Below are 12,141 nucleotides of genomic sequence, written 5' to 3'. Positions count from 1 at the left end.
TTGCCTAGGGACTAATGGTTATCCCTTTTCAGCAAGGACAGAGAGAAATCCTCACTCCTTGAAACCAGTGACAAAACTCCCAATTGGTTTAATCTTGTTACTGTAAACCAGAAGTAACCAAACGCCTTTATCTGTCTTGAAAAGCAGCTGCAAAAAGTCTTCTGAAACTGGGGTTCTTTGGAGCTAAGGATGACCAGAGGGTGACAATGTCCATGCAGCTGTTAATCTTGTCTTGTTAGTGATGTTTATTATGCTCCAAGCAAATGGGTAGCATCCTACATATGAAAAAGGGTGATGGCAGCTGGACTGGATGGAAGTAACGTTCTATGTGAAAGGACTGATTACAGTTTAATGATGATTTCCTCTTTGTCAGGTGGTTTCACTGAACTTAAAGTCCATAAATGCAAATGTGGAATGATGGTGACAAGTGTAATGATACATATGATTTAGTTGCAACATTGATCTGACTTCTCTTCAGTGTCACTTTTTTGGTGCTTGACTATCTTTGATTTGTATATTCTCTAACTTTTTATGTCATGCACCATTTTCTAGAAACGTGCTGTATATGATAGAAGCATTGAAGTTATCTTATTTTCATGCAACTTTTCTATTTCTTTGCAGCAATTTGGTAAAATCTTAGATGTTGAAATTATTTTTAATGAGCGGGGCTCAAAGGTAAGCAGTTTAATTCATCCATGGAATTTTTAAATTTGTTTAAAATATTTATATGAGTAAAAGGAAACAACTGCACTGCTGTAAAAAAGTCATGTTTGAAATTCTGTGTTAGTGAAAACATCTTCTGAGCTGTCATTCAGTTTCCTAAGCAGGATGAAAATCGCTGGACTCATTTAATATCTTTTAAGGGGGGTAATTTTAGCTACTCCAAACTGTCATTTGTTTTATGGGAACGTTGATTTCTGTTGTCCTTGTTCTTCAGTGATAAGTATCTTGTTTATTTTATGAGTCCATACTTAGAGATATTTGTAGGCAGGTTTGTATTAGTACAGGTATTTTTTCCCCTATTGAAGTGAAAGATGATAACAATACCTAATAACCATCCTCTTTAGTAATTAGCTGAGAAAATATGTGATTGTTCCAGATTATCTCAGTGCAGACGTTTTCCTCTTTAGTTAAAGCTTCAGTACACCAACCCTTTGAAAACAATCTATTTTAATATCTATTTTATTAAAAGAGTTCTTATTGTATTGCAAACATTTACTATTTTTTTTCTCAAAATTACTTTGCCTTAAATGCCTACTTCAATTTATTCAGTTTTTAAGAAATAAAGCAAGATAGAATGGCTATGACTGCATTAACATTGCTACCAGTTGTAGCCCAGGGTGCTTCTCCTATGAAATCAGCTGCATTATAAGGGTTTATGTGTATGTCATATGCACGATATCTTTTTCCTTTTCCTCCCATATCAGAGGCACTAGATTGTTTATCTACCGATGTTTCAGTCTACCTGTAACTCTTGTATACGGCTTATTGTTAGTGATGGAATTCTTATTCCTGTAATAGACATGCTGTAGTCTGTATGTTGTTTTAATAACCAGATAAAGCTCTCTCAAATTTGATATGTTATAATTGTTAATTTTTCCCTCAATGTGTTTACATTTATATTTTAAACTTTTTAAAAATAAAGTAGCTGAAACGTCCTGATTTATATTCTAGAATTATTCTGACATTCATTAATTAGTACTCTTGCCTGCTAGCCCAAACCCAATTGGAACATTTACCACATTTTCAGTAAACAACCAAAATGTCTAGAATTTGGTGGCTTAGAATCTCTTACTCTGGCTGAAATTTATTATCATTAAATTATGGCTGTTCAATAGTGTTTGCAAAAGATGTTGATTGTCTGGAACCTGCTGATTAGTATTATAAATCTCAAAAGACGCCCCGCGCTTGCCGCCTTTGACTGGTTCTGCTGAAGATGGAGAGGAAATGAGTACACCATGACGGTGGTGCTGGTTTACACATTTCTTTAACCATTAAACCTTACACACGCAGGACTTCTAACCACTGCACCTGCATTGAACTGCATATGTATAAGGCTTTTGTAAAATATTTCAGGGATAGGGTGAGGAGGTATTTCTGAATTGTGTTTTGTTAATAGTGATCTTGCAGTGGTGAAAACATCTCAGTGCCTTGTATTGAAAACAAGCTCCTAGAAACATTTTCACAAGGAAGATATTTTCCTAGGTAGGGTTGTGATGTCTCACCTGTAGTTACAGGCTTTGTGCTAGAGGTTCTAGGACTCGTTCCTGCTAAATTCTTCTACACTGTCGGTGCTGTGCTGGTGCATCCAAGCTGGCTCTGAGTGAGCTGCTGTTCTGTGATGCATCTCATTGCTTATCTGCTGCTCTCAGCTTGTTTAGAGTTACTTCAGCTACAGCTACATGGTATTTTAATTTGCAGAAATACCCTTAGATTCTCTCAATTAAATAAAAAGTTAACAAACAGATTAGGAAGAAGAGGATTTTTTTCTGTTAATTTCATGTCCATTCTGTAGGATTTAAGATGCACCAGAGTGAAGTCCCATTCCTGGCAGTGCTTATCTATGTTTTCATAAAATCCCGCTGAAATGGAAAGGACTACTAAGAGGTCTCAAACTGAGTGCAGGTAGAAAAGTTTGCATGATCAAAATTGAAATTTGTTCCTAGCTACAGTTTGTCATAAAAGAACTGTTAGGAATTTTTGTTTGCTTCTGCTTTTGTGTATTTGTTTTTATTCCAATAATTAACATTTTAAAATATCATTGCAAAAACAACAGAAGTAAGCTCATTTTCCTACCATAATAGTTAAGAGAAGTGGAATTGCAGACTCAAAAAATGTCATACTGCAGTACCACCAGAAATGATAAAATAATTTTTCAGCAGGGAGTCTGTAAAAGAAACCCCAGAATAACACAAATTTCATAGTACAAAATTCTATTTCTTTGGGGGCATAATAATAATTAAGCTAATTTTGCTAGAAGTGTATGGCAACACTGAAGACTTCTGGAACTCTTCTTTTTACAAGAATTGAAGTGTAGTTTTGGTGTAGATCTTTCTTATAACCTGTGTTAAATAAATGAGGCTTACCTTTGCGAATTCTTGAAGCTGTTGATTAAAGTAACATTAATAAGTGCTGGAAATGTACCTTTCTCTGCTTGTACCACTCATCTTGGAAGGACTTTTTGAAATATGGCTTCTCTAACTGGGCATATTTCAGTGCACTTGATAGAGCTGCCAGTGGCTTTTATCTCAGTCTGCAAAGATACAGGAACATCACCAAGTGCCATTTTTTTATAGTCGTAAATTAATGCTCCATATAGCTATATACTACATCTATACGATTTCATAAATCTGTTTTTCTGTATATGTAGTAATATTATAAATATCTAGTATATATTATACTAACATAATTTTTTTCAAGTAATTAGGGCTCCAAAGCACCTCCCAAATTAAAACAGAACCTTCTCACATGCTACCTTGGGTACTATTAAATCATTTGACAGACTGCAGAAATGCAGAAATTTACGTTACCAGTTGATAAAATAAATAGTAAGCTAAAGTAGCTATTGAATCAGCTGCATATAAAATTAATGTCAATGTGTTTGTGTAGATATTTGAATGTGTGATGAATGAATCTATGTTCTGTGATTAAGTTTCTGTGTCAGCTAGGTAAAATTAAAGATTTGCATAAATAATAAGAGCTTAATTTAAATACTGTTAATTATGAGAATAAGAATAATAAGAATAAGAACATAAGAAATTAAAAAATTACAATGAGTATTCTTTTCAGGATCTTTGAAGTTCCTGTCTTATCTTGGCCTCTGGCTCCACTTTATATCTTCTTCTAATTTTTTAATATAATTAGGTTTTTATCTTTCCCTTCAGTTGTTTGAAAAAAATTAACTGGTAGTGCTGTGAGCTAAGGAGACTGATTCAAAATTTTGACTAACCAGCTGCCACCAAGTGTTTGCAGTTCTGCAAAGGGACAGTTGTTTAGCAAGGAGGAGAAGGGAGAATAATTAGAGTTGAGGAATTGATGCTGTTGCTTGGAGTCGGGCTCATTGGATCGGTGGTTCCAGCAGTGGTTTCAGCTGCAGAATTTTCTTAATGGCATCTTAAATGATGAGCTTTATTTTCCATGCAGCTTTTACAAGATGGGAGGAAGCAGTTGAATTAAAAGTTTCAAGTTGAGGGTGGGTTTAGGTATAAGAAAAGCCTATCCAGGCCTTTAAAACATAGGGATGTGGACTGAGGAAGGGGATTTGCTTTCTCTAAACACTCTTGGTGCATTGGGGAGAAAGATTTGCATCCTCGGGGTCTTGTGACAAGCAAGGGGAAGGTAGAGCGGAAAAAATGTGTGGAATTAGGTGTTCTGAGAATGGCTGCAGCTGGACATGGAACTGCTGAGAGCGTTTCTGAGCTCAGGCTTCAGTGCGGCTTTAAAAGAGAATAAGAGAAAAGGAACACAGACAGTGTGTTTAAACTGCTTGGAAGAGAATGGAACATAAACTACTACTGTATAAAAATGCCACTTTCTATATTATAAACACGTAAATAAGTGCACAAATAAATATATTATTTGAGTAGGTAAAATAATCCAAATAATATAATGATGCTGATAGTTTCTGAACTCTTTTTGTCAATCTTGTAGTTCATATCCATCGTTTTTGTCAATGCTTGGTGTCAGTTTTGCCTTAAGTTTTATATTTAGTCTCCTCTTTGTATAAAACATCTAAGTAAATGTATAGATACCTTCCCTTCATTTTTTTTTTATTATGAAACACCAAGGATCTAGAAGTTTATTTGTTCAGTTAACTTTGGGCAAGGATGGAAGGCATTGTAGTACCAATATTAAGAATTACTTCAAAGGGTTGGTGTATGTTTCTAAAATATTTTCAATGTCTTGAGTTTTTAAAAAAGATCATTGTAAACAGTGATTATTTTAGCACAATAAAAATAATTTTAATAGGATTGGAAATGTTTGTTTAGCCTAGTATTATATATCAAAGCATTTGTCATAGGCAGAATTTAATATGTCTCCTGTCCCACTAACACGGGATGCTGGAGTTTTACCAGTTGCATGTTCTGTATGTGCAAAGTAATATACATAAACAGCAAATGAACCAGTTAAACTTATTCCAAAACGTTTGCATTTTTATTCCTTTGAGTTTCTTTTTCTATTCACATCATGTGATTTTTATTTGATCTGTTAATACAAGAAAGTTTATACTTTGTTCTAAAAGTACTTTTGTTTTGTTGGTGGTTTTCTTTTCTTTTTGCTTTTATAAAAAAATAAGTAAAGGCTATATAGTTTGACAAAAGTTTAAGTTACCCTAGTGTTGCATGGGAACAATGTTTCTTAAAATCACAACAGCATGATTAAGTAGGCAATGTTTTAGAGTATATTGACATTCAGTGTTGAATTTTGTGCACATATTTTTTTATTTCGTTGAGATATCTGCATGTCATTAAAATGTGATTCATTTTCTTTTCTCATTAGGTCATTTTTTTCTATGTGAAGACACTGTGATTTATTTTAATTTCATTTTCTAATTGTTAGATTTATTTTCCTCTGTAGTGACATGTAGAAAGGTATTTTTGGTATCATTCTTTGAATTTCTCAGGGGATATTATCTAACTGATGACAGAAAAAAATTGTTCACATTTGTCGCTTATTTATTGCACATCTCAATACAATTATAATTTTTCTAATTTGCATGTTACAGAAATGAAGCCAGGACAAGAAAATATTAAATTAAAGAGAGAGAACATAAACAAACAAGTGGTCATTGACTGAAATAATAATGTGCATGTTGTTTTCCCCCCTTCTCCCTCCTGCATGCAGGGATTTGGTTTCGTAACTTTCGAAAATAGTGCTGATGCGGACAGGGCGAGGGAGAAATTACACGGCACCGTGGTAGAGGGCCGTAAAATCGAGGTGCATGTTCAAAATATTTTCCTTTTCATCTTTTTTATAAATGTCTGCTTCACTCTCATTTGTTGTTTCAGATGCATCATTGGTGTCTTCTGTGTGCTCCCCTTTCCCCTTCCCATTGTTTATATATATATATTTATATATAAAGAGAGAGAATCTGGCCTTACTTGGGTTTTTTATTATTATTTCTTTTGTAATTATTATTATTGTTATCATTATTGCTGAAAGGTGGATGACAGAACTGAAAAAAAATGGAAGCTTTAGTATTTTGACGTTATTATTTTGGATGTTTTGTAAATCAATGGGTGCAATAGATTCCAAAAACCAGCCAACAAAGAAAAGAAAAATAAAAATGAGAACAACAAAAAAACAGTGTGACAGACGAAACAAAAACAAACAAAAGGTTGGGTTGTTTTTTTTTTTGTTTGGTTTGGTTTTGGTTGTTGTTGTTTTGGTTTGTTTCCTTTTATTTTATTTTATTTCTTTTTTCTTTTTTTTTGCTGCAGGGTTGATGCGGGATCCACAGTGGTTTTCAAAAAATTCAGATTGGGAAAGAAGCATCCAAAAGATGTACAAGAAAACCAAACAAAGGCAGACTAGAGACCAACCAGTTTGAGCATTTAATTGTTAATGAAACCATCAGGCTACTTTGTCTGGATGGCCTGAGCCATTCGTAGCTATTAAAAAACCAACAAATGTGTTTTAGTACCACTGGATCCCCTTCAATACTGCCTCAGTCGTATTTGTTAGAATAAAAAAAAACCAATTGAAAATGCTGTCGTCTTTTGAGTAAGATGTTGCATATTTTGCCTTTTCATTTTCCCCCTTCGACGGTAGCGCTTAGGGCCCTCACCAAACTCTCAGTAACCATGGTAACTGTATACATACCCATGCTGGCGATGGTGCTGAATGGTAAGTGGAGAAGTCCATCTGCCGTTTCACGTATTTAGCGCTGATATACCACGTGAATTTTTTTGACTTGTTGTATTAAGTTTTCTTGATGCTACATTTTTTTCTATATTGGTACGCCTGTAATTGAGTGTACGTTTTAAGCAAGCCTGGGAGGCACTGATTGGATTGAGGATATGACTTCGTGCACATCTTACTCAGATTGTTAACTCCATATTGTGTTAAATAATGCACCCTCTTTTTATCCTTTTGTTAGCTGTGATTTTAAAGCTTGAATGATTTTGTTAATTCTTGCAATGAAAAAGGCTCTTGTTCCAAGTGTTGAATGCTAGATGTTGCTTTTCCAATGGTACTTCTCTTCTAAAGGGTTATGTTGCACACTGCTAAAATTCGTTTGTCCCTTTTTTTGACATTTTCTTTGTTTCCTTGTACCTTGTCTCTTTCCCTTCTACTCCACTGCATGTTCCTTCATATAATCTTTTTCTTTTTTTTTTTTTTTCTGTTTTGAGTATTTATTGTATCAGTGTTATCATGGAATACAAGCATGCTCTTAAGTCTTAAATTATGCAGTACCTTTTAATTTGCTTTTAATGTCTTTTTATTAAAGTTTAAATGATATGATGTTGCTTTATTGAAATGATTTGTAAGTTAAAATGGTTATGAAAGTAAATGTAATTATAAATAGTATGATTTTGTTATGCACCTGTTGCCTTCTATAAATTAAATTGCATTTTATTTTTACATGACTAATAGCTGTAATAATGCATGCTTTTAATAGTGACATGGACCCTGCCTGTAACCCTTTCTAATCCAGTGTTCTATGTGCTTAGGTAAATAATGCAACAGCACGTGTAATGACAAATAAAAAGACCGTCAACCCTTACACGAATGGTAAGTGCATGAGATCTCGGTGCTTAGTTTTGATGTCAATGCATGTGAAACCTCATCTGCTGACGAAGTGCCATAGTCCGCATCTCCTGCATCTTCTTGGGCTCAGGCTTTGTCCAGCAGCCTAAAAATATGACGGGGCATAAATTCCATCTGCGTAGAGTTCAGCTAATTCACAGCCATGTGGGCATAGCATGCATCGTTTTGCATGGTTGGAATCTGAGTGTTTGACTGCAATGGCTTTTGTATAGGAAAATACACCTGATGGGGAAGAGTTATTCTCTTCTAGCTTTGTGTAGCGTTAATGCTTCAATGAATGAACTAATCGGAGGATTCAGTTTTGCTTGGATGACGGAGTTAGGGAGACCAGTAAAAAGAATGTCCCTGTCACGCGTGAGATATTTTTTAGTACTAAGACATGCATCTAGTCAAAGATAATTTTCCGTGTCTTCCTTCCACAATTTGTTAGAAGTAAAGGGCAAACTGTAATCGGGTGCTGCTTCCAGCATTTTTTCCCTGAAAAAATTGAAATTTCAAGTTACCTAAAATAATTCGTTCTAATACTGACCTAAGCTGATATGATGTTGTACATTAATGATAGAAAAATAGTCCATAGATATTAGAGGGGTTTGGAAGCAATAGATTTTTAAAAAATGTTTCCCTTGGCAGTGTCTGATCATGTACTTGAGTTATTTGTATTTGTGAGTTCAGAAAATTCTGACAAGTTCCTAACTCAACAACGTCAAACAATAATACATCAGTCAAAGTTAAATGCAATTATGTTTTCCAGTTTTACTGTATTGTGTAGTTATAATGATTTGCTTTTCAATTTAATTTAGTGTAGTTTTTCTGATCCAGTAGAAAGCAGATGAAATTTGCAAGTACATCAGTAAGTGTTTCCACGGGTGGTTTAGATTGTTTTTCATTTTGAAATATAGTGGATCTGATTTCCTATATCTGAGCTCTTGTTAGTGAGATTTTACTAAAATCCAGGGCGAACAGTGGCTTTATTTTTTAAAATAAAGAGTCATAATTTTTTCTGCCACAGTAATAAAAAAATATACTGATGGTATTCATTTGATGTGTGATAATTGAGCTAGTTATAATGATCTGGAGAAGAAGAGTCTGAAATTTCTCATGCTTTCTCAGAAACTCTTTCCTTCCTAATTTTGTATGTAAATGTGGAACTGGCAAATGATGCAGATGGGAAAAATCATCTTCATTTTTACTGGCTTTAAAACATCTCAGTGAATCTAGTGAACGAGACACAAAGCTTGACTGCATCACATAACAGGATTTTGTTGCAAAAAGGAGATAAATTACCTATATACGTAAGATACCATGAACTTTGCTATATTGTAATGAAAAAAGGATAAAAGTAGTTTTGTTATAAATGATTATGTATATTTTGTATTCATATTATCCTAAGGCTTCAAAACTGTTAATTAGCAAATAACATATTACATATCAGCACATTTGGTGCTGAAGGAAGGAAATGCTGGAAATAGAGATGAGAGGTTTTTAGGAATCTAGTTTTAGCCAAGGTTCTCCTCTGTGTCCTGCACTGCAGGAGTACCTAGGTCATACGTTATCATTTTCATCAGAATGATGAAAGTCTGCTATTAAGTGTTTCCCACTTGAAGTGTTTTGTGCCTGTCATTTTCCATCCCATTCCAAGTGGACTAGGTCTCACCAAAACTATGAAACGTCCTGTTTAGTGCATAAAAATTAGTGTTTATGTTTGTAATCCAAACATCCAAGGTGGTGTATGCAGGATTTTCTTTGTGTGCATTTAGTGGGTATCTACCAAGGCAAACACTGGTTGTAGTTCATACATATATTTTTTGTTTTTTTAACTTTTTTTTTAAATGTCTGAGATCCCCTGAAGTAAACACACAAGGAGAATCACAATGTTATTGCATAAACATTACAAGTGACAAGGAATGAAGTGTAGATGTGCAAGGTGCTTTGTTTAGTTTAATCAGTGCTTCTATTATCAGTCATCCTGACATTGTATGATTCTAATTCTTTATCATTTTGTCAGGAATTAACCAGTACTATAGTTGATTATTAAAGACTATTGTTGTCTTAAGTAAAGATCTCATCTTTTAAATAAAATATAAGGCTAGTTTTCCTGTGTTCTTCTATGAGCGTATTAGCATTTGCAAGATGCTTCTGATGCAGGTAGCCAGAAACTTTGTTTGCACAGGCCTGTCTTTTCAGAACCACTTCTTTTTTAATGTGTGGCTTTATTTTTCAAAGAGTATGTGGTGACTGACAGGTGTCCAAAATGTAGTTGGGGCACATGTATTGTATGAAGACATCAGGGACTAGTATTTATTGTAATTTAAAAATAAGACACACTCTGTTTTGTCTTTCATTCCTGAATACTCCTGGTTGTTTTGATAACAGGGCTGCTTGTAAATATGATTGTAAAAGCCAGTAGATTGTAAAGCACAAAAACCTGGAGTTTTTAAAGATCTATGCCACTTCATTCAAATAAGTGGTTTGCTTTTGTGTCCTAGATGGTTTTTGAGTATACTTATTTCCCAGAAAGAGCAGTTAATATAATAAATGTTCAGTTGCTAGAAGAGCTTTTCTGTGTTTGTTATCAGATAGGATGACTTTGATGGCTCAACTCATGTGCTGTGGAGATAGAACTGCCTTTTCTTTGCAAATAAATGCAGTGGTAGCATTAAGACTTGTTGGCAAAAATATTTCAGAGACATTTTAAGTGTCCCAACCTATCCTGTTCACAGCTGTACCTTCTTTGGATACCCACATTGCAATCAAGATGTTTTAGGGAATAGAGAATTACGTGCACGTAGATTCAGAGAACTGCGGCATAACACAAATCAGTAGAGGGATATGTTTAAATGTTTATACTTGTGGTGCTTTGAATTTGAGCCTTCTGCTGATCTAAACTTAGATTCAAAATCACAGCTGGTGACTATTGCCACAGTTAAATTTCCTCCCACTCCCCTTTCCTCCCATCTCTGTGTGCAAACCGGAGGGACGCAAATGGTGTCACAGGGCTGCTTTCCCTCCACAGCGTTCCCCAGCCATGGACCTATGGAGTGAAATAACCCTCTCTGCCTTGCTGAACCCCGCTTTCTGACAACGCTTGCTACACTGTGCAGTGTGACTATTTCCTTCCCTTTACCATGCTTAACGTGCATTTCTTTAAGTGACTCTGTGGGCTGGGGTTTTGGGGCAGACAGAGGGGTTGTTTGTTTCCTTTTTTGGTTTTTAAGTTTTGAGCTTTTGTAGTTTCAACTTGAGGAGAAGTATTGTGACAGTAAGAAAAATGCTCAAAACAACACCCACTGCAGCGAATTTGCCTCCTCCAGCTGCTGCAGTAGGGTTACTTGGCAGCTGCTCGCTCGGATACATCAACTCCTACCACACTTGATTAACCCACACAGCCATGGGCCAGCAGAGTGCTAGCTGACAAGATAAAGTTAAGTTTAATTACTGTTATTTTCACGACGAATGAAGTATTTCCTCTATAAGCTTCAAAAAAGTTAGGTGAGACAGCCATCACTGTGAGAGAGGTAAGGAACTGAAAGATGAGAGTGGCTTTCAGCTGTGAAGAGCAATCTGTGTCTTCCAAGATTTTTTCTTGCCCTCAGACAAATTGTGGCACTGTTAGTGTAACTTAGAAGCGGAGAAGTGTCTGTCAGCTTCTTTGACAGCAAAAGCTGACAGATCTGAAATTCAGTCCAGTCTTTCATTTTGGATGGTGTTCATCAGTGGTCTTTGGGGGAAGTACAGCATTTGAAATACTAAATATTCCCCAAGCTATAAAAAGATGATTTTTTTTTTCCATGAAAGTTTCAAAATTTGGGTGATTTTTATCACACAAAATTTAACTAAGAGTATTTGTTATACTGCAACATTCGTAAATATAATTCCGTAGTATATAAAATTGAAGGGACAGGTAAAAATCTTGTGATATTTTCAGGAGGAGAGTCATTTTAGCCCTTCTTGGTTGGCCATTTTTCAGCTTCCATAATTGTCTTTTAGGTACGTATAGCAACTGCAATTACTTTTGCAGAGCAGATTGGAGGTAATTCTGCTCTTTACTCTGTTTGAACTTATTAATGAGTTGCATTTCAGAAACACCCCTCACCTCTGTTACTCAAAAGTTAATTACTGGTAAATAGTTACTGTGCATCAGATAGAGATAGCAGGAATAGGAATAGCAGGAGATAGCAGGGTAGGAATCATTTTATGTCGCGGTTGAGACGGACAAGCGACATGGACCAAATTCTTTCAAGATGAAAGTAATAGATGCCATTTATTGCTACAAGTGCATTTTTATACAATTCTGCCAGTTCATGTGTCTTTTCACTATTGGTTACAAGTTACAGCACTAACATCTCATTGATTAAACTTGCTATCATCCAT

General features: G+C 35.1%; 1 protein-coding gene across 16 annotated transcripts in view; it reads left to right on the top strand.

Annotated features, from left to right (window-relative positions):
• Positions 1-12,141, top strand: part of RBFOX1 (RNA binding fox-1 homolog 1) — a gene marked incomplete at both ends in the record, with an annotated part of 262,864 nt that overhangs the window by 169,925 nt on the left and 80,798 nt on the right. For 15 of the 16 annotated variants that reach the window (XM_080354222.1, XM_080354218.1, XM_080354210.1 and 12 more), the window contains 3 exons: positions 622-675; positions 5,845-5,937; positions 7,674-7,734. In XM_080354222.1, coding sequence (XP_080210348.1) covers positions 622-675; positions 5,845-5,937; positions 7,674-7,734 — 208 coding nt within the window. The remainder of the gene's footprint in view (positions 1-621; positions 676-5,844; positions 5,938-7,673; positions 7,735-12,141) is intronic. The other variant, XM_080354223.1, reaches the window with a different exon arrangement.

The sequence above is a fragment of the Nesoenas mayeri genome (assembly GCF_963082525.1).
Source record: "Nesoenas mayeri genome assembly, chromosome: 15".
Classification (NCBI taxonomy): domain Eukaryota; kingdom Metazoa; phylum Chordata; class Aves; order Columbiformes; family Columbidae; genus Nesoenas; species Nesoenas mayeri.
The sequence above is the reverse complement of the archived record's forward strand: the minus strand, read 5'-3'. Positions and strand labels throughout refer to the sequence as shown.